The 23,452-nt window shown below is 39.2% G+C and overlaps 3 protein-coding genes across 4 annotated transcripts; all 3 read left to right on the forward strand.

The window, feature by feature from the left end:
- Nucleotides 1-4,137: 4,137 nt before the first annotated feature.
- On the forward strand, nucleotides 4,138-10,399 carry LOC132129349 (PWWP domain-containing DNA repair factor 3A-like). Of its 2 annotated transcripts, XR_009428494.1 has the most exons (4): nucleotides 4,138-4,323; nucleotides 9,734-9,841; nucleotides 10,064-10,152; nucleotides 10,270-10,399. XR_009428494.1 is itself a non-coding variant. In XM_059540905.1 (3 exons), exons 1-3 carry the CDS (start codon nucleotides 9,761-9,763, stop codon nucleotides 10,328-10,330), a joined length of 231 nt encoding a protein of 76 aa, XP_059396888.1. In that variant the 5' UTR covers nucleotides 9,641-9,760; the 3' UTR covers nucleotides 10,331-10,399. The 2 variants fall into 2 exon arrangements, 1 of the variants encoding a protein (XP_059396888.1); XM_059540905.1 differs by lacking the exon at nucleotides 4,138-4,323 and having other exon boundaries at nucleotides 9,641-9,841.
- Nucleotides 10,400-14,777: 4,378 nt separating this feature from the next.
- Nucleotides 14,778-16,078, forward strand: LOC132129593 (cytidine deaminase-like). The gene is made up of 4 exons (XM_059541227.1): nucleotides 14,778-14,915; nucleotides 15,375-15,486; nucleotides 15,582-15,639; nucleotides 15,909-16,078. Exons 1-4 carry the CDS (start codon nucleotides 14,789-14,791, stop codon nucleotides 16,050-16,052), a joined length of 441 nt encoding a protein of 146 aa, XP_059397210.1. The 5' UTR covers nucleotides 14,778-14,788; the 3' UTR covers nucleotides 16,053-16,078.
- A 225-nt stretch (nucleotides 16,079-16,303) lies between these two features.
- LOC132129416 (serine/threonine-protein kinase PINK1, mitochondrial-like) lies at nucleotides 16,304-23,452 on the forward strand. The gene is made up of 8 exons (XM_059540995.1): nucleotides 16,304-16,766; nucleotides 17,611-17,889; nucleotides 18,029-18,132; nucleotides 18,220-18,402; nucleotides 19,232-19,395; nucleotides 19,525-19,649; nucleotides 20,490-20,720; nucleotides 22,908-23,452. Exons 1-8 carry the CDS (start codon nucleotides 16,410-16,412, stop codon nucleotides 23,196-23,198), a joined length of 1,734 nt encoding a protein of 577 aa, XP_059396978.1. The 5' UTR covers nucleotides 16,304-16,409; the 3' UTR covers nucleotides 23,199-23,452.

Below are 23,452 nucleotides of genomic sequence, written 5' to 3' on the forward strand. Positions count from 1 at the left end.
AAAAAACCTTGGGAGAAACCAGGCTCAGTTCTCCTCTGACCAGACGAAACCAGTAGTTCAATTCCAGGCTGCAGCAAAGTCAGATTGTGCAGAAGAATCATCTGTTTCCTGTGGTCTTGTCCTGGTGCTCCTCTGAGACAAGGTCTTTACAGGGGATCTGTATCTGGGGCTCTAGTTGTCCTGGTCTCCGCTGTCTTTCAGGGATGTAGAGGTCCTTTCTAGGTGCTGATCCACCATCTGGTCTGGATACGTACTGGATCCGGGTGACTGCAGTGACCCTCTGATCTGGACACAGACTGGATCTGGTGGCCACGGTGACCTCGGAACAAGAGAGAAACAGACAAATATTAGCATAGATGCCATTCTTCTAATGATGTAGCAAGTACATAGGTTGTTATGGGAAGTGTTTCCGGTTCCGGTTTACCTAATTAATGCCGCCTAAAAATCCTTTAACGGATTTGGATAATAAAAGCATATTAGTATGTTATGTGTATGCCAGGTTAAAGAGATGGGTCTTTAATCTAGATTTAAACTGCAAGAGTGTGTCTGCCTCCCGAACAATGTTAGGTAGGTTATTCCAGAGTTTGGGCGCCAAATAGGAAAAGGATCTGCCGCCTGCAGTTGATTTTGATATTCTAGGTATTATCAAATTGCCTGAGTTTTGAGAACGTAGCGGACGTAGAGGATTATAATGTAAAAGGAGCTCATTCAAATACTGAGGTGCTAAACCATTCAGGGCTTTATAAGTAATAAGCAATATTTTAAAATCTATGCGATGCTTGATAGGGAGCCAGTGCAGTGTTGACAGGACCGGGCTAATATGGTCATACTTCCTGGTTCTAGTAAGAACTCTTGCTGCTGCATTTTGGACTAGCTGTAGTTTGTTTACTAAGCGTGCAGAACAACCACCCAATAAAGCATTACAATAATCTAACCTTGAGGTCATAAATGCATGGATTAACATTTCTGCATTTGACATTGAGAGCATAGGCCGTAATTAAGATATATTTTTGAGATGGAAAAATGCAGTTTTACAAATGCTAGAAACGTGGCTTTCTAAAGAAAGATTGCGATCAAGTAGCACACCTAGGTTCCTAACTGATGACGAAGAATTGACAGAGCAACCATCAAGTCTTAGACAGTGTTCTAGGTTATTACAAGCAGAGTTTTTAGGTCCTATAATTAACACCTCTGTTTTTTCAGAATTTAGCAGTAAGAAATTACTCGTCATCCAGTTTTTTATATCGACTATGCAATCCATTAGTTTTTCAAATTGGTGTGTTTCACCGGGCTGCGAAGAAATATAGAGCTGAGTATCATCAGCATAACAGTGAAAGCTAACACCATGTTTCCTGATGATATCTCCCAAGGGTAACATATAAAGCGTGAAGAGTAGCGGCCCTAGTACTGAGCCTTGAGGTACTCCATACTGCACTTGTGATCGATAGGATACATCTTCATTCACTGCTACGAACTGATGGCGGTCATATAAGTACGATTTAAAGCATGCTAATGCACTTCCACTGATGCCAACAAAGTATTCAAGTCTATGCAAAAGAATGTTGTGGTTAATTGTGTCAAACGCAGCACTAAGATCCAATAAAACTAATAGAGAGATACACCCACGATCAGATGATAAGAGCAGATCATTTGTAACTCTAAGAAGAGCAGTCTCAGTACTATGATACGGTCTAAATCCTGACTGGAAATCCTCACATATACCATTTTTCTCTAAGAAGGAATATAATTGTGTGGATACCACCTTTTCTAGTACCTTGGACAGAAAAGGGAGATTCGAGATTGGTCTATAATTAACTAGTTCTTTGGGGTCAAGTTGTGGTTTTTTGATGAGAGGCTTAATAACAGCCAGTTTGAAGGTTTTGGGGACATGTCCTAATGACAATGAGGAATTAATAATAGTCAGAAGAGGATCTATGACTTCTGGAAGCACCTCTTTCAGGAGCTTAGATGGTATAGGGTCTAACATACATGTTGTTGGTTTAGATGATTTAACAAGTTTATACAATTCTTCCTCTCCTATAGTAGAGAATGAGTGGAACTGTTCCTCAGGGGGTCTATAGTGCACTGTCTGATGTGATACTGTAGCTGACGGCTGAATGGTTGCAATTTTATCTCTAATAGTATCGATTTTAGAAGTAAAGTAGTTCATAAAGTCATTACTGCTGTGGTGTTGGGAAATGTCAACACTTGTTGAGGCTTTATTTTTCGTTAATTTAGCCACTGTATTGAATAAATACCTGGGGTTATGTTTGTTTTCTTCTAAAAGAGAAGAAAAGTAATCGGATCTAGCAGTTTTTAATGCTTTTCTGTAGGATATGTTACTTTCCCGCCAAGCAATACGAAATACCTCTAGTTTTGTTTTCCTCCAGCTGCGCTCCATTTTTCGGGCTGCTCTCTTTAGGGTGCGAGTATGCTCATTATACCATGGTGTCAAACTGTTTTCCTTAACCTTCCTTAAGCGTAAAGGAGCAACTTTATTTAAAGTGCTAGAAAAGAGAGAGTCCATAGTTTCTGTTACATCAAGTTGTTCTGAGGTTTTGGATATGCTAAGGAATTTGGATACATCAGGAAGATAACTTAAAAAGCAGTCTTTTGTGTTAGAAGTGATGGTTCTTCCATACTTGTAACAAGAAGTAGAACTTACAATTTTGGCTATATGAAGTTTGCAAAGAACTAAATAATGATCTGAGATATCATCACTTGGCTGAATAATTTCAACACCATCAACATCAATTCCAATATTCGGAATGAATATTCAAAAGGCAATGATTTAAAGCTTAGGCTACGATATGATACGAATGAATGGAATAAGCACAGCGTGCTCACCAATCAAACAGCCGGGTTGCGCGTCTCAGTCTCTCAAAAACCAAATCAGTTCTCTCTCAAGAGTAGGCTAATAATCCGCTTAGATACGGATACATTTTCTACTTGTCCTACATGTTTGCATCTTTACCTTTTGCTGGTTTGCACGGCGCACACACATCTGTTTAGTGAAGTTCACTAAACATTAAGACTCGCTTAAATTGTTCTGCGTAATGAAAATGTGCGCATTGAATTGATTCAGTCGTGTTCAGATGATCACTAAACGTTTGTCTCTCTGCTTGCATGATAAATATTATTTTAGAAATTAATAATTCTTGTTTAATACAACATACTTGTTCAGTGATAACTACGAAAAAAAGATAAAAAGTCATAACGGTCTTATCAAGTATCCGAATGCAGATACGAAAAATGTTGTGATTTTGTTACAGACACAAATAATGGCTGTTACATGAAAATTTTAATATGTAATGTCATAATTATAAAGTTTTTAATATTTACCCATGTAATTGTTGCATAAGGCTATACATTAGCATTTATTGATAAAAAAAACTATTTAATGTGTTTTCATTTACAATAGCATGAACCACGAGTAGTCCAGTAACTCAAGCATTTTTTTATTAAAAAAAAAATAGAAATCAGTAGTCCTACAACTATGAAGTTATTTTTGATTCAAAACGACTGAACACCTGTGACAGTGCGATTTGTAGTTGTAGAGAAAAGCCACACATGTGTATCAGTAAATTTGAAGTCACAGAGAGAAATGTTTTAAGAGTTGCAAACCTGTAGACTTTTTTATCTCCCACAAACACAACACAACAGTTACACCTTCTCAAATTCTTCATTGCAGGTGCACAAATCCTATTCTACAAATCGCACATTTAGAAACTCGTACGCTCACATTTTTGATACAATTGCTGCAGTGAATGTAAAACGCATTTACACACCCGCATCAAGAAATGTGAAGTCGTGGAGAAATGTTGAACATCCGCAAATCAGTACGTGAATTCATCAAATGAGAGTTGCACACTTGTAGAATATTTTCAAAGGAAAGGTCTTGTATATTTTTCTAACACAAATACAAAGTACATAACTACAGCTGCTTGAATCTGCTGCGACGAATCTCAAACACTGTTTTTCGCTTTCAAGTGACAAGTTTCGCGCTCTCCCTTTTGCACCGAGATATTTGGTTCAAACGTGATTTGTGCATCTGTAGAGGTAGTGGGCGGGACTGTTTAGAGATTAGAGAATTTCAGCCAATCAGAAGAGCTACTTTTGGCTCGTTGCTGAGTAGGTGGAGGCTTGGGAACTGTAGCCGGTAGATATACGCCCCAGGCAGTTTTACGCCCCTGTTGTTCCTCATGCGTCCAGTAGGGGGAGGCTGTATGTTAGTATATGAGCCCAGTCATATATAAGAACAGCAGACCATATCTATATGCATGATAGCAGCAGACCTTCTTGAAGCGATACGTATTGAGGTATGTTAAATAATCTGCTGAAGTTATTGTTGTTGATTGTATTGTGTAATGATGCAACATTTATTATTTATAAACGATTGATCAATTAAATATCAGTAAGCGATATGAATTCAAAAGATGTGTCAATTTATTTCGAGAGGCAAAAGTACTTGATTGAGTCAGGTGTTCTGTCTGACTCAAACTTAGCTAACCACATGTAGGTTAAGCTGCCCCTAGTCTTCTCTTTAAACTCTGTCTCACTCACTTTTAAAATTAATTACATTTGTTACCAACGGGCCTCTTCCTTTAACGGGAGACCAAAAGAAAATGAACTACAATGTTCCCAAAAAATTAAACAAATTTATTGGCAAATAAATCGATAACAATATATATCAAATCAAAAAAAAGAAACTACATTGTAGAGCAAAAAACTCATTCCCCCCCATGAAAGATGTAAATAGTCAGCCAACCTCTTATGGACCCCTATACAATCCCAACTTTAGCACACACCACAATTCCAAGTAAAGTTACAAAGTAAATGACACAAACCCCAAAATCATATTAGATAAAAATAAAACATACTCAGACCAACACCAAGAAATCCACTCCACTGCAAACTTAAGTCTCATGCAAATGGTTGGTGTGATTTAAAGCACCAATATAGTACAAAGAGTACAAGAGTTGGCTGGCAACACAAGGCTGGGAAGTGAGGTTCAAACAAGAAAAAAATAAAAAGAGGAAACACCCCACTAGCCAGTACGATTCACAACATCTATACACATAGCGCTGGAGGCATACAGCGCACACCTATCGGTACTGGCTAGATGGGGAAATCAAAACAAAACAAACTCAAGTGAAAGTGACATGACATTCAGCCAAGTATGGTGACCCATACTCAGAATTTGTGCTCTGCATTTAACCCATCCGAAGTGCACATTTTCAGTCAGCCATTTATGCTGCAGCACACAGGGAGCAGTTGGGGGTTCAGTGCCTTGCTCAAGGGCACCTAAGTCGTGGTATTGAAGGTGGAGAGAGAACTGTACATGCACTCCCCCCACCTACAATTCCTGCCAGCCCGAGACTCGAACTCACAACCTTTCGATTGCAAGTTCGACTCTCTAACCATTAGGCCATGACTTCCACAAGAAGAACAGCGTGTCACGTACGCTGATAAAAGAAACAAGGGAGAGATCCAAATGCAGGTATGCGGTTTATTTAGGGGCAATCCAAAAAGCATAAACAGTCCAGGCAGGGTCAAAACCAGAATATCCAAACATACAAGACACGAAGACAAGGCAAGGCAAGGCAAGGCAAGGCAAGGCAAGATGACGGACATGAAATAACCTCAACATTAAACAAGGACTCTGTGACTAAGACTCAGACAGACCAGGTATAAATACCCAAAAGGATAATGGGGAAACAGGAGACAGGTGGGGAACAATCAATTAACTAAAAAAGGAGGAAGGTGACCAAATAAGGAGACAGGAAGTGATAATATGATAAACACCGTGGGAACTGAGGACACCTAGTGGAAACCCAGGGAACACAACACAGACACTGTGACAGTACCCCCCTTCTACGGAGCGGCTCCCAGACGCTCCAAGACAGACACAAAACAGAGACCAGGAGGGAGGCGGACAGGTGGAGGCTCAGGGGGAGGGACGGAGGGCCAGAAAAGAAAAACATGGGGAACAGGCACCAGAATGTAAACACAACACAGAAAGACCAGGAGGGAGGAGGACCGGAGGAGGTTCAGGGGGAGGGACGGAGGGCCAGACTAACAGAAAGGAACAGGGACAGACATTAACCCAAAAAACAAAAATGAAAAAACAACATCAAGCCCCCCAGGGTGGAGCAGAAGACCACCACACCCTTGTGGTCAAGGCCAGAGTCCTCCAGGGCGGAGCGGAAGACCACCACAACCGTGTAGTCAGGGCAAACGCCCCCCAGGGCGGAACGGAAGACCACCACGTCCGTGTGGTCAGAGCGGAAGCCCCCCAGGGTGGAGCAGAAGACCACCATGTCCGTGTGGTCAGAGCGGAAGCCCCCCAGGGCGGAGCAGAAGACCACCACACCCTTGTGGTCAAGGCCAGAGTCCTCCAGGGTGGAGCAGATGACCACCACGCCCCTGTGGTCGATGCCGGAGTCCAACAGGGCGGAGCAGCAGACCACCCAGTGACTTGACTTGACTCTGAAAGTTCAACGGTGACTGGCCCTGACTCTGGAAGGTCATCGGTGACTGGCCCTGACTCTGGAAGGTCATCGGGGACTGGCCCTGACTCCGGAAGGTCATCGGGGACTGGCCCTGACTCCGGAGGACCAGCGGTGACTAGCCCTGACTCCGGAGGACCAGCGGTGACTAGCCCTGACTCTGGAGAGGTCACTGGCACCTGACTCGACTCTGGAGAGTTCACTGGCCCCTGACTCGCCTCTGGAGGGTCAACTGGAACCTGACTCGACTCTGGACTGCCTGTGGAGACTTGAGACGCCTCGGCTTCGGGCACCGCCTCTGGAACGGACTCGGGCACTGCCTCGGTCACGGCCTCGGGAGCAGTCTCGGACACCGCATCGGGAATGGCCTCCACCTCGGCATCGGGCACCGCCTCGGCCTCCGGAACAGCATCGGGCACCGCCTCGGCCTCCGGAACAGCATCGGGCACCGCCTCGGCCTCCGGAACAGCATCGGGCACCGCCTCGGCATCGGGCACCGCCTCGGCCTCCGGAACAGCATCGTGCACCGCCTCGGCCTCCGGAACAGTATCGTGCACCGCCTCGGCCTCCGGAACAGCCTCGGCCTCCGGAACAGCATCGTGCACCGCCTCGGCCTCCGGAACAGCCTCGGCCTCCGCCTCGGCCTCCGGAACAGCCTCTGGAACAGCCTCGGCCTCCGGAACAGCATCGGGCACCGCCTCGGCCTCCGGAACAGCATCGGGCACCGCCTCGGCATCGGACACCGCCTCGGCCTCCGGAACAGCATCGTGCACCGCCTCGGCCTCCGGAACAGCATCGTGCACCGCCTCGGCCTCCGGAACAGCATCGTGCACCGCCTCGGCCTCCGGAACAGCCTCGGCCTCCGGAACAGCATCGTGCACCGCCTCGGCCTCCGGAACAGCATCGGGCACCGCCTCGGCATCGGGCACCGCCTCGGCCTCAGGAACAGCATCGGGCACCGCCTCGGCCTCCGGAACAGTCTCGGGCACCGCCTCGGCCTCCGGAACCGTCTCGGGCACCGCCTCGGGAATGTCCTCCTGGACGGCAGCGGTCCGCTCGGGAACATTCTCCGGGCTTTGAGGAACGGTAGACGCCTGTCTCCTCCTCCGCCCTCTATGATGGCGAGTCGGTGGCACCTTGTCTGGAGACTCAGGCGTTGAGTCGGCCATCTTGTGCTGTGGTGCTGGGCTGGCGGCCATCTTGTGCTGTGGCTCTAAGCTGGCGGCCATCTTGTGCTGTGGCGCTGGGCTGGCGGCCATCTTGTGCTGTGGCGCTGGGCTGGCGGCCATCTTGGGCCATGAATCTGGATCGGTGACTGACTTGGGCATTGGCGCTGGGTTAGCGGCCATCTTGGCGGAAGAGACAGGAGTGGCTGGGGCATCCCACGGAAGCCTATGCTGCAAGAAGTACACGAATTCCCAGAATTCCAGTGTCTCTAAATGCCCCATCTCCTCCTGAGAAACTGGATCATCCAGCCCGCTGTTGAAATAATCCTTCAGAGCCGCATCGTTGTATCCCATACCCTCGGCCAGGGACCAGAACACCTGTGCCAGGGCACCCACCTCATTGCCCTCTTGGCGGAGGGCGATCAGCCGGAGATACTTAGCTCTCCGCTCCGCCATCTTGGCTGGGGAACGGGAAAAAGACATACCGCTGGATCTCAGTGGGACGGAGTCCTTCTGTCACGTACGCTGATAAAAGAAACAAGGGAGAGATCCAAATGCAGGTATGCGGTTTATTTAGGGGCAATCCAAAAAGCATAAACAGTCCAGGCAGGGTCAAAACCAGAATATCCAAACATACAAGACACGAAGGCAAGGCAAGGCAAGGCAAGGCAAGGCAAGGCAAGGCAAGGCAAGGCAAGGCAAGGCAAGGCAAGATGACGGACATGAAATAACCTCAACATTAAACAAGGACTCTGTGACTAAGACTCAGACAGACCAGGTATAAATACCCAAAAGGATAATGGGGAAACAGGAGACAGGTGGGGAACAATCAATTAACTAAACAAGGAGGAAGGTGACCAAATAAGGAGACAGGAAGTGATAATATGATAAACACCGTGGGAACTGAGGACACCTAGTGGAAACCCAGGGAACACAACACAGACACTGTGACACAGCGATCAACTAAACCTAATACAAAAACATAATTAACAATACAAATTAATACACAAAAATAACCACAAAACGCATTTCTTTAATCTTGTTAGAAAATAAAACCAAGACACTTACAAACACTATAAAAAAACCTCAAATTACCTGCAACACCACCACTACTAATCCTGGACTAACTTCCAAGATGGAAACGGGCGTGACCAGCGGCCTACAAATCCACACTATTTGGCGTCTGCATTAAAACAATTACCAAATTAAATAAAACTCTTCATAAATATGAAACGAGTTTCGTACAAAAACAATCAATATTTGCTTGGCCTACCTTCTCAACCAGACCATGTCTGTACACCACCACACCAGGGAAGGCTACCAAACTGCACAGTTCCACACAACAGATTGGACCTCCTCTCTAGGCCTCCCTAGAGGTGCCCACTTAAAAACCCTCTACCTACCTGGCCTCACCGGCTACACATTTTTATTTTTATCTTGTTATTTGTCTTTAGCTTGCGTGGCATGGCTTCTTCTGGTAAGACCCTGTTTACTCCTTGCATGTAAACATACTCCGCATGGTTTCTGGAGCAACATTAGAGTGGATAATCACAAATGTGTGATTTTTATTGACAGTCTATGATGTGAACAATCAAAATACACATTTATAATAGGCATATATGTATGTATGCCAATCTCAAAGTCTCTATTAAAAGGAGTTGAACTGCACACTCACTCAAGTATTTTGTCAAATAATTCATACATACTGTACGTCATGCATGATAAAACCAACATTAAAAACTTTAGTTTGAATGTAGATTTTGGTTTGAGTTGTTTCTTATAAATGAGATGATCTAATTCTCTAATGTATATCTTAATATACAGTTTCCTTAAAATAGTTTACTGATCTGGACAAATGTATGTGCACTTAATGTTTGTTTTATCATACTCTGTCTTTAGTTCTTTAACTTGTATTGAAATGTTTTTAATGTAATTTTCAATTTTCTTTCCATAGTCCATCATCAATGGACAAAACAAAAAAAAATCAAAGTGGCTTGACACTTTTTCCAAGTGTTCCATCAAGAAAGTGCCTGTGCCATATTGTTCATTGAAGATCAGGAGCAAATTGATGTTATCTACACTCAGATGACTTCAATTCTGGACGGCACACCTTCACACACCCACAGTGACCAGATCAGATTCATTATGGATGTCCTTTTTCCAGAGGTAGGTCTTGTGTGTTAGTTGTGCTCTGCATGGTGTCATATTCACATTGTTTTTAATGTCAAATAGTTTATCCATAATGTTAGACCATTGCTATAAAATAATAGTTTTGTGCTTAATATAGAAAAGGCACTTTTGATTTTGTTGTAAAAAAAAAAATAAAAATCTAAAAAAACAAAAATGATGCTTGGCTTATTTGGACTGTGATAAATCTTTCTCTGGTAGTCCATCATCTGTGTTCTTGCTGTTGTCAAACGTGTGTCCATCTTGGAGGCTGAGGAGAAATTCCTGCGAGGGCCTGTCATTGACGCAAGGTACTGTAAGGATCCTATAAAGGAAAACATTTTGAAACATGACATCCTGCCATTATTTATAAATAACCATTGTTTCTACAACTATGCAACTTTTACTTTTTTATTTATTTTTATCAGTGAGTGGGATCACTTTGACAGCAGGATAAAGAAACAATTAAAGAAGAGTGGCAAGCCATAGGAGAGTCATCTACAGGAGTCATGCTGTTAAGAAATAACCAAGTCATGGTGTTAATAAATAAATTTTTTGTGAACAACAATATTGTCTCTTTCTTTTAAAATTTTTTAAATGATGGTAGTTGCAGTCATAGGGCTTCTTTACTCATACACGAAATCGGCTCATTACAGACACTCTAAATGCGTTCGTGTGCATCTGAGGGTGTGTTAAGAATGCAAGAGAGTGCCCTGCTTTAAAGCCAACGAGCACTAGTTGCGGTACATGACAACAAGAACCCCTTCAACATCAGGCAACACTCAGGATTCCGATGACAGCGGCTCAGATGTGGAGTTAACTGCACCACGCAGAAACAGCTAAATTCCTTCTTCACGAGACACGACAAAGCAAGTGTTAACAATCGTTTTAATATGTTTTAATATGCGCCGCGACGCAGACAGTCACTGAAAATAAAGGGATAGTATTTTGTCTCACTGCTTCCGTCCAACAATACGCCTTGTTATCTATTGTGGCAATTTGCAGGTCGTGTCAAAATGTTGTTGGTTTAGAATAGATAAATAACTTTTTTGACTCATGTACGATAATTTTCTTCCAAATACGATAATTTTGAACTTCTGGTACAATACTTGGACATTTCCAATCTGGCAACACTGCAACCCCGGAGTGTGTCGCCGTGGAATTAATGTATTATTTCATTAACCCTAAGTATTGTGAAGTTTATTTAACTTCGTACAGAAGTTTAATTGATAAACTCCTGCATTTAGTTGGTTATGTAAATGCATTTGATACATACTCAGGACTGTGACGCACTTGCTATTCGCCAGTGTTAGCGTTAGGGATTAACCGGAGACTGAGCTCCTTGAGCAACCCCAGAGTGCAGTCTGGACGATGGGGCGGGGCGTTGGAGATATGGGAAGCCGTTTGAGGCGAAACACATTGAAAACTTGTGATACACACTGAAACACTTGCGATACTCACTGAAACACTTGCGATACACTCTGAAACACTTGCGATACACAGTGAAACACTTGCAATACACACTGAAACACTTGCGATACACACTGAAACACTTGCAATACACACTGAAACACTTGTGCGTATAAGTGAAACACTATATATCTGTGCAAAAATATAAAAACTTTGAAACATTCTCGCGTGTGAGAGAGCATTAACATTTTCAGAAAATGTAAACAAAAAAATTCAGATTTGGCAATAACACACGAGTGTATGGGAGGCCGTTTGAGGCGAAACCCTTTGAAAACTTGTGATACACACTGAAACACTTGCGATACTCACTGAAACACTTGCAATACACACTGAAACACTTGTGCGTATAAGTGAAACACTTTATATCTGTGCAAATATAAAAAAACTTTGAAACATTCTCGCGTGTGAGAGAGCATTAACATTTTCAGTGTGTCCGGAAGTCGTTTCATTGCAACCGAAAGTTGTACTTCTTCTTCTTCTTCGGTTTTATGGCGGGTAGCACCAAAGTTAGGTGCATTATCGCCACCTACTGTATTGGAGTGTGAACCAGAGTTTACCCTTTCAAAACGTGAGAAAAAAAAATAATAATATAAAATAATAAAAAAAAAATATATTTTTTTTACATAAATACAATTAAACCCACTAACTGGAAGTTATAGCTCAAATATTCTCCTCATATATTCGAACTAAATGAACCGAAGGACACGGGAAAGAAAATGTAAATCATATAAAAAAAAAAAATCTGATGTAAATCAGAATTGGCAATTACACAAGTGGGATCACATATGAAAAACCCTAGTGTAAAGAATAACAACAAATACCTCATTTTTTAAACAAGTTTGGAAGGAGCCATATACGTGGAGAAAATTTGAGCTATATGCTCTCTCTCACGCGAGAATGTTTGAAAGTGCAGTCTTTGTGCAGGCACAACAGTACGTGGGCGATTACAGGGTATATGCAAAGAGTTTTTATGTAACCGCATGTCTTTCATATATTTGCAAAGATATATAGTGTTTCACATGTATGCGCAAGTGATTCACTTGTACGCACAAGTGATTCAGTGTGTATCGCAAGTGTTTCAGTGTGTATCCCAAGTGATTCACTTGTGCACGCAAGTGTTTCAGTGTGTATCGCAAGTGTTTCAGTGTGTATCGCAAGTGATTCACTTGTACACACTAGTGTTTCAGTGTGTATCGCAAGTGATTCACTTGTACACGCTAGTGTTTCAGTGTGTATCGCAAGTGTTTCAGTGTGTATCCCAAGTGATTCACTTGTACGCACAAGTGTTTCAGTGTGTATCGCAAGTGATTCAGTGTGTATCACAAGTGATTCAGTGTGTATAGGAGTCTATAGAGTGCTACAAGTGTTTGAACGTTTGGGATTCATTGAGCAAAAAAGGAAAAAAAATGCATATAAAAAATGATGACCTTGCATGCATGTAAACCTGTTACTGGGGACTCCCTAAACCAAAATATGAACCATTCATTACCCATAATAGGGGCTCTTTAACATAAGGCAGCAACATAAAATGTGAAAGAAAATTAAGGGGTACAAATAATTTAGCAAGGCACTGTATTCTACGTAAGGCTTTTTCATGAATGCTTGAAGGTAAATATATGTGCTAACATGAAACTCTTTCCTTGATGCATCTCATGAAGCTGTTTGATAGAATGACCTGGAAGAAATCTAGCTGTTAATAAGATCGATGGAACCATCATGGTTTTGTTTTTTTAAATACAGGAAGTTTCAAACAAGCTCTTACTTGCCTCTTTATTGCATTCATTCTGGACTGAGTAAACAGGACAATCTTTACTCATCCATCTAGTTACTTTACCATTAATTCTGTTTAGTAACTTCAATTAAACGATTAGTTTACTTCCAGAATAAAAATTTCCTGATAATTTACTCACCTCCATGTCATACAAAAGATGTTCATATTTCTTTCTTCAGTCTTTCTTTCTTCATTCAAAAAGAAATTAAGTTTTTTGAGGAAAACATTCCAGATTTTTCTCTATATAATGGACTTCAGTGGTGGCCAGCGGGTTGAAGGTCCAAACTCTGGTTTCAGCGCAGCTTCAAAGGGCTCTGTACGATCCCAGCCGAGGAATAAGTGTCTTATCTAGTGAAGAAAGAAAGGCATGTACTTGGATGATGTGGGGGAGAGTAAATTATCAGGAACTTTTTATTATGGAAGTAGACTAATCCTTTAAATATTTTCTGGTACTTCTGAGAATGTTTAACAACATTTATATATATATATATATAATGTATATATAGTACAGACCAAAAGTTTGAAAACATTACTATTTTTAATGTTTTTGAAAGAAGTTTCTTTTGCTCATCAAGCCTGCTTTTATTTGATCAAAAATACAGAAAAAATGTAATATTGTGATATATTATTACAATTTAAAATAATTGTTTTTAAATGTATTATACTTTAAATTATCATTTATATCTGTGATGCAATGCTGAATTTTTAGGATCATTATCACATGATCCTTTAGAAATCATTCTAATATGATGATTCATTATCAAAGTTGGAAACAGTTCTGCTGCTTAATATTTTTTCAGAACATCTGATACTTTTTTAGGATACTTTGATGAATAAAAAGTAAAAAAATAAATAAAAAAAAGAAGCTATGTTTTTAAAATATAAATATTTTGTAATAACAATACACACTACTGGTCAGTAATTTGGGGTCAGTAATTTTTTTTATTTCTTTTTTTTAATAAAATCAATACTTTTATTCAGCAAGGATGTGTTAAATTGATAAAAATTGAAAATAAAGAAAATATATTATTAGAATATATATTATTAGAATTTTTTTTTATTTTGAATAAATGCAGTTCTTTTTAACCTTTTATTCATCAAATATATTAGACAGCAGAACTGTTTCCAACACTCATAATAAATCAGAATATTAGAATGATTTCTAAATGATCATGTGACACACTGGATGTTACTGGTTGTCACTGAAGGCTGGAGTAATGATACTGAAAATTCAGCTTTGCATCACAGGAATAAATTATTTTTTTTAAGTATATTCAAATAGAAAACTATTATTTTAAGTTGTAATAATATATCACAATATTACATTTTTTCTGTATTTTTGATCAAATAAATGCAGGCTTGATTAGCAGAAGAAACTTCTTTCAAAAACATTAAAAATAGTAATGTTTCCAAACTTTTGGTCTGTACTGTATATATATATATATATATATATATATATATATATATATATATATATATATATATATGTTGAGGATGATTTGTCCTGTTCGTGAAAATTCACCTACACCTTGTCATCTAAATAAACTTTTAAGTAAATGGGAATTTTTATATTGCTTCACCAAATTACTCATAAGTGTCAAAGAGCCATTGCATTACTAATTCCCTCCTTTAACATTCACACACAAAACTTTTTTACATTTAGTGCCTGGCTGTCAGAACAAGTTGCGTCTCCAGTCAGCAGCATTATGAATCAATATTACCCAGAAGAACTTGTTCAGAAGTCTCAGGAAGCCAAAATACGGGCATACTGTCCCTACAGCAAGTTCAGAGTTGGAGCAGCTGTTTTAACAAGCAATGGAACTGTGTTCACAGGTGAGAGGACACAACATTTTTCAATGAGTTAAGTGTTAATATACGTGTATTTTTTATCTGAACGCTATACTGTACATACATAAAAAGTTTAGGAGTAAGTAACTAAAGTAGTTTAGTAGGATTTTAAAAATGTTTTTTGAAAGAAGTCTCTTATGTACATCAGTTTGATCATTTCATGTTCATTTGTGAAATATTGCAATTTAAAATAATATTTTCAGTTTAGAACAACGTTTTCTATTTGAATATATTTTAAAATGTAATTTATTCCTGTGATGGCAAATCTGAACGTTCATGAAGGATCATGCGAACATTAATGCTGAATAAAAGTACTAACAATTTTACATACCCAAAACTTTTGAATGGTACCAATGAATCACCAATAATACATGAATCCCAAAAAGAACAGGCAATATGAGGCATGAATTTATGTAAAAATCTACAGGACTGTTTTCCTAACAGGTTGTAATGTAGAGAATGCAAGCTACCCTCTTGGACTGTGTGCTGAGAGGACTGCTATCTCTAAAGCTGTGTCTGAGGGATATACCAGCTTCAAAGCCATCGCAATTGCCAGGTACAGTATTTCAATATATAGCTACTGTATATATATGTATTGATTGAAGTATAAGTGAGTAGTGTTGTCCTGGTATAAACTTATATTTTGTGCAGTGACCTTAAAGACCGCTTTATTTCTCCATGTGGAGCCTGCAGGCAGTTCATGAGAGAGGTCAGTTCTTCAAAAAATAACTTTTATTACTATAATTTATAAAGAGACAAATGTGCATTTAAAATATGATGTGTAAAAAAGTAATCAGTCAGAACCAAACACGAGTCTGCAATGACAAACTGTGCATTTGGAAAGAAATGTCTGTAAAAGTAGGTGTGATGTTAGGTGTTGCTTATAACAAAGAACAATTACAAAAGAATGTGAGTAATGGACAATGAATGATTCAGCGTCCACTGATGTCATTTAACAGACTGTCATCTGTCTCGCAGTTTGGCTCTCATTGGGATGTTTATCTGTCAAAATCTGATGGATCTTACAAACTGATGACAGTGGAGGAGCTCCTGCCGTTTTCATTTGGCCCTGATGACCTGTTGGCAAAAGAAAACACTGTTGGGAATTCGACTATAATATAAATTAAGCTTTAAGCCACGTTACAAACCAGATGAGCAGAATAAACAGATTTAAAATGTGTTGAATGGATGTATAGTTGTATTATTTCCCAATTAAAATATATGAATGTAAACGAATAAACTATAACCATATTCTGAACTGTTGTGTGCTTAATAATTGACTCACTGCTTTGAACTTTTTATATGTACTTTTATCTTAAAAGATGTGCGATCTTTTGTGACACACGCTTCCTGTGACTTTTATTTTGTACGATGTAAACAAAAGTGACGTCTCACGGACCAATCAGCGTTACATAAACACTGCGAGAAGTGAGAAGGAAGAAGAGACAAAGTGAAATTTAGTTCTCCATTCGGCTCAAAATGTCAATGAAACATGCTCTCAGTCGGGGGTTGGAGCTGGGGAGGTCGCTTGTCCAGCTGGGGCTCTTCAAACCAGCCAGTCGAGTTGCTGCGAAGTTCCGCGGTGAGCGGCTGCGTGTGTCCCGGCCGACACGCACCGTCCAGCCGCAGACCTTCCTACCAGGTCGGTACCGCTTCTTCCGTCTCTCTCTCAGCGGGCTGGCCGCCCAGCTCCAGTCTGGGGCTTTCAGGAGAGTGGCTGGAGGTGGTGCACCCAGAAACAGGGCTGTTTTCTTGGCTTTTGGGGTGGGTTTGGGGCTAATTGAACAGCAGCTGGAGGAGGACAGGACAAGCGCTGCTCTGTGTCAGGAGATACAGGTGAAAGACACCATTACTACTGTTGTGTTATCTAATTATAATAATGATATAGCATAATAATAACTGAACATTCATTTAGCTTAAATGGTAGAGCATGGTCGTAAGTTAGTTGATTACCAAATAATGCATGAAAAAATTATATTTGCGTTGGTAATTGTCTGCCAAATGCTTAAATGGAAAAGTAGTTTAAATATAAATATGTAACCTATAAAGAATAGGTTACCTTTTTTAATATTAAAATACAAAACATTTGTTCCTGTAATATTTGAAAATATTATTGCTTTTACAGATTTTTCATAAAAATGCAGCCTTTGTGAGCATAAGAGACTTCTTTTAAAAACATAAAAAAATGTAATTAATCCAAACAGACCGGTAATGCAATTATTATTATAATTTAACTTTTAATATTATGTTTGTTTTATTAATATAATATTACAATGTTGCATTCTTTACTTGTTATATAATACTTATAAAAGTTAATATTATAATATTATGCTCACATAAATGTCATTGAAACATAATTAAGAAAGGAACAGGTTATTAGTTAACCTAGTCTGATTACCGAACAGTGCAGTAATAATTTAATGTTTTTACATGTCATTGTTTGGTGTTATCTATTTCATCAGATTACTAATTACTAATTCATTAGACCTAGTCAATTGGAAAAGCCCATATGCAAATGAATGCAGAGAGTATTATAAATATGTGCAAATTACAGTTTATAAGATGTATGCATTTATAATTTGTCAGTAAGTGCATGCTATTATTTAGGAATACAATGTCTCCGTTCATATTTATATAAATAAACTCATGAAAAAGTGTCTGCTGCAATTTTTCAAAGCAGGCTGTATTCAGAAAGAAGAAGTTCCAGACCCCTCTGAAGCCCTTTACATCAGGGTACAAGTTGGAGGACTATGTGATTGGGAAACAGATCGGGAAAGGTTGCAATGCAGCAGTGTATGAGGCAGCGGCTCCGTCCGGGGCCCCTGTGGAGAACGGGAAGTATTCACTGGTGGAACTGAACCAGAAAGAAACAGATGATGACAATAAGAAAGCAGGACCGCTTAGATTTCATGCTACACCCAGCTTTCCTTTAGCTATCAAAATGATGTGGAACATTGGGGTGAGAATTTAGACCATTTTGGCTATATTCTATTTTGGAATAAAGGAATTATTTTGTGTTTTCTGTAGAATGCCTATACGATACAATATTCCAGAATAGATCAACAGCTTTTTTTAATGAAAATTTGACCGTTCAATAGGCTGATTCATCAAGTGATGCCATCCTTCGCTCTATGTCCATGGAGTTGGTTCCTGCATGTCCACAGGCCTTTACAAAAGAGCAAGGAGAGATTGCTTTGGATGGGTGAGTTCATATGTAAACTTTAGCTGTACATCATGGCCTTAAAATAGACTTACGTAATCATTGCTAATGGCTTTACTATTTTTACAGCCACTTTGGATTGGTGCCTAAAAGACTGACAGCTCATCCCAACGTGATCACAGTGTACCGGGCCTTCACTGCTGAGGTCCCGCTGCTGCCTGGAGCTCAGGAGGAGTACCCCGATGTCCTGCCTGCCCGACTCAATCCACAGGGTTTGGGCAGCAATCGCACACTGTTCCTGGTCATGAAGAAGTGAGGAATCATAAAAGCACTATATACTATTTAATATATTTATATATAAATTCTTATTTAATATATAATAATAATAATAATTATTATTATTCTTTATTATAATAATGTATTTGTTATAAAACAATATTATAACAATAAAATACATATTTAATTTAAATTTGTATTAAAGTAATATGTGTTATAAATTATAAATAAATACTATAAAAATAAGAATACAAATAAATAATTAAATATTTTATGTATTTGTTATAAACAAATATCTAAAATAAAAAAAAGAGTAATACAAATAAATAATAGTTAATGATAACAATTATGTTGTTTATATTATAAATCTGTATTTGATGTGTTTGTTATAAAAATAATACATTAAAATAGAATAAAATCATTATTTAGTACAATATTTATTTATGAAAAATTAAAAAGTATTTGTTAAAAACAATAAGTATTGTTTAGATTTATTTATTATGAAAATAACAAATAAATAAATTATAATATTTTATTAGAATGCATATAATAATATATTATATATAATAATTTAGTGTTTTCTAATAATTTAATATTATTTTTTGTTTAATTTGGAATATGTTAAGTATCTATTTATTACATGTCACAACAACAACAAAAAACCTTTGACTTAAGACGTTGATTTTCATAAACGGTGCTCATGTGGTTTATTTATTTATTTATTTATTTTTTAATATCTATTAGGTAAAAAATGTTAGCCTGAATGCACTGTAAGATGCTTTTGATAAAAGCGTCTGCTAAATGCATAAATTAAATTAAATTTAGTTTAATCTGTAAAGTCACGATTGATGTGTCTGTGCTGTAGTTACCCATGCACCCTGCGGCAGTACCTGGAGGTGTGTGTGCTGAACCGGATGCAGGCATCTCTCATGCTGCTGCAGCTGCTGGAAGGGGTGGATCATCTCTGCAAACAGGGCATTGCTCACAGAGACCTCAAATCAGACAATGTGCTCCTGGAATTTGACAGAGGTAAGGGTCCCTTGTAGGTGTAGACAGCATTTTAGGCCAGTGTTGACTTGCAGTATTATGCCATCATTAGGTAATTGGTATAGTCACATTAATTGTAACATTGCTGTAATGTGTGTTTTTATTTTAAAGCCGGTTGTCCCAGACTGGTGATCACTGATTTCGGCTGTTGTCTGGCAGAAGATTTAGGCCTCAAACTACCCTTCGACAGCCGGTGGGTTAACAGAGGGGGAAACACCTGTCTGATGGCACCTGAGGTGAGAAACATCTGGAATAACTCTTAAAGTGTCAGGGCTCAATATGAAGGATTTTTTTCAGGCCAGTAATTCAAAAATCTACTTTAAAAAATAATACTACTTTTATGCATGTACTGTACACTACCACTGGGACAGCAATAATTTTTATATTTTTTAAACAAGTCACCCGTGCTCACCAAGACTGCATTTATTTGATTAAAATACAGTAAAGGCAGTAATTTGCAAAATATTATTACAACTTAAACTTATTGCAGCTTAATTTAAGATGTAATTTATTCCTGTGATGCAAAGCTGAAGCTTTCAGCATCATTCCTCCAGTCTTCAGTGTCACATAATCCATCAGAAATCATTCTAATATGCTGCTTTGCTGCTCAAGTATAATTTCTTCTTCTTATTATTTATTATTATTATATTTTTATTATTATGTAAAAAAATTAGTTTAACGTGAGATGCCTTCTCTGATGTGATGCTTATATATTTGTAGACTTTTTTTTTTTTTTGATGAATAGGAATTTTAAAAGAGTAACATCATTAATGTATTTACTGTTATTTTTTTGCTTAGTATGTGTAATAATAATAATTATATAATAAATATATATTGTCCCTAAACTTTTCAAAGAAATGCAAGGCAAAAAAATTTTTTTTAAGCAATGTTTTGTGCCATGCTGTCAGTTACCGCAGAAAATGAGTGACAATCCATAGATTCTGTCCATACACCATGTATTAGACCTAGAACATTGCTAAATAACTGAGCTGCTTACCTTTTGACTGATAAAATGACATATACTGAACATTTTATATTATCAAATGAAGGATATTTATGCGTTCTTGATCATCTAGGTGGCCACAGCAGTTCCAGGTCCAGGGGTGATGATTGATTACAGTAAAGCAGATGTCTGGGCTGTAGGGACCATCGCCTATGAGCTCTTCAGTCAGCCGAACCCCTTCTACAGCTCACAGGGGCTGGAGGGACGCACTTATCAGGAAGAACAGCTTCCTCCACTTCCTGCCTCTGTAACTGACGATGTACAGATAGTAGTGAAGCTGCTGCTACGCAGAAACATTTGCAAGGTATAATATTCACCAAGAACTATACTGGCAAAAGCAGTTGTGTTCACAATATTTGGTTTTGTTTCATGTCATTAAAGTTGGCTTGAAGTTTTATAGTCAATTTTTTAATGTTTTATAACATTAACAAAACATGACTAAATTGCACAAAAATGTTTACTGTCATTTTAAATAAAACTTTTTTTTTTTACAAAATATTTAGGTCATAAACAAAAGAAAAAACATTTAGCTTAATATTTTAATCTTGACACTGTTAAAATATATATATATATATAATTGGGCTTTACCACTGTCAAGATTAAAATATTAAGCAAAAAAAAGACCATTTATTTCACAAAACTGATTTGCATTACGTTTTTTAATAGTTAATATTATTTATTATAATTATTTTGTTTTTATTGTTGGGTTTTTTTTAAAAACACAATATAATTTCTGCATGTGTTATTGGGTACAACTAGGGCTGCAACTAACTATTATTTTGATAATCGATTAATCTGTCGATTATTTTTACTATTAATCGGTATATGTACTTATATTTTAGTTTTTTCCATTTTTTCCCCCAAGTAAATTATTAATAAATGGTCATTATCCTTCAGCATAGATTTTTAAGAGATTTTAACCATTTTGCACTGTCATATCCTCATCAAAAATATACCTGGAGTTGTTTTATTGTGTTAGTAATCCTTTGTCGAACTCTTCTGCAATCAGAACACTGACCCATACTTTAGCAAATTTCACAAGTAGATTTCAAATAATGTTTTCACCATGGCAGTCCTTAGAGCTCCTAAAGTAGTTTAACATCCTGAACAAAGCTTATTAAGGAATCTTTCCTGCACGACTGAATTTTGAACTGGTAAACGACAAACTGATCACAGAACATGTTTGTAAAGCTTTAAATGTTAACTGTTAAAAGCAATGTTATCAGCTTTTACGACTAAACATTTGCAAACAACATTGTACTGGAGAATCTGCACAAATGAAAGTCTAAGGGTGTACTCACACTAGCCAGTTTGAACCGTGCCCGAGTGCGTTTGATCACCAAAGCGCGGTTCGTTTGACTAGTGTGAGTGCTCCGTACCGTGCCCGGGCGCGGCTCGATTGGCCGGCCCTGGCCCGCTTGGAAGAGGTGGGCCAGAGCACGGTTTAGTTGGACTCGGGCGCGGTTCGCATGTAGTGTGAGCGCTAACCGTGCTGGAGCACGGAACAGGACGCATGGCATCACGGTTTTGCGACGCTCCAAAAGCTCAGCTGGTACCTTGAAAACCTCCTCATACGAGTAGCACGATTACGTGAAAAGTTTCGCGCCACTAAGGTGACACAACTGTTTAACAACAGGCTGTGAGAGGGCTGTGGACCACCGTGGACCAAACGACACAAAATTATCCATATTTTCATATTTTGTTATGACGCCCCTGAGGCGTCTGCCTTTGCTAAGCAACCATGACGTGCTCTCTCCTGGAAGACGCGGAAATTTCAGCAAAGGATAAATGGATTTGCAGCTCAAAAAATCGCTTGCAGTAGCTCTGCTACTAAATTTATTTCAAAATGGAAATCCATATACAACTATGATCAGCTGTTCCTTTCATCTTGACTGAGCTTTTAACGTCGTTACGGGAAAGGATGAAGCTGATTGGTTAGTTCTTGTCACATGACCTGCGGTGCGCTTGCGGCATTCTGAAAAGTTGAGATGGTTTTAACTCGATGCGGTGCGGTGTTGGAAATAACGAACTTGAGCGTGCAAAAGACGCGATATGTGAACGTCCCCTTAAACAGTTCAGTAGTGCAGAGTTTACAGGTTACTCTTCTTTTTTGAAGGCTCAAAGTAAAGCACTCCCACATCACGCTGAATGCTGCAGAGACGCTGTTCGGGAAGCACGTGACATAAAACGAGGCCAGCTATTGGCTATTCGCTACTTCTCCTGTTGTACTGGCTGAGTAAAACCTCCGGTGGCTCATTACTGCCACACTTTGGTCACCGCAGATTTGAAATATGCACGAAATGAGCCGCTTACGGCAAATAAAAGTTATTTAGCAACGAATCGATGACTAAATTAGTTGACAACTATTTTAATAATCGATTTTAATCGATTAAATCGATTCGTTGTTTCAGCTCTAGATACAACATAATCATAATCTGTACCGGTCATCAAAATGATACTGAGATTTTCTGATGTCCCTGATGCTCTGCAGCGCCCCAGTGCACGTGTGGCTGCTAACATGCTTCACATCAGCCTGTGGGGGAAGCATGTGTTGGCCAGACTGACTGGGGCCAGAATGGATGAGCTGACGGACTGGCTGCTGTGTCAGTCTGCTGTGGTGCTGCTGAAGGGTCGAGGGTCCGGAGGGAGCTCCGTGGAAGCTGAACTCCAGAGATGTTTCCTCGCCAACATAGACCTGGAGGATCTCCACACTGCGCTCAGCTTCCTCATGTACGGACATGAGCAGTGGAACTCCCTGCCAGTGCACTACACTGAGCCATAGTGTGTGTGTGTGTGTGTGTGTGTGTGTGTGTGTGTGTGTGTGTGTGTGTGTGTGAGGGAGTGAGTGTTTACTGGAGAAACAAACAGCTCAGTACCAGTTATTTTTAGTAGACTGTGGAAGCAATTTAATCTATCACTGACATTTTGATAGTATGACATTTGCACTGTTCACTATATACATTAAGAATACTTTATGCTGTTAATGACTCATTAGAATAACAGTTTAAACCAAGTTTATACATATTCATGCATAAT

Source organism: Carassius carassius, chromosome 46, assembly GCF_963082965.1.
Source record: "Carassius carassius chromosome 46, fCarCar2.1, whole genome shotgun sequence".
Lineage (NCBI taxonomy): Eukaryota > Metazoa > Chordata > Actinopteri > Cypriniformes > Cyprinidae > Carassius > Carassius carassius.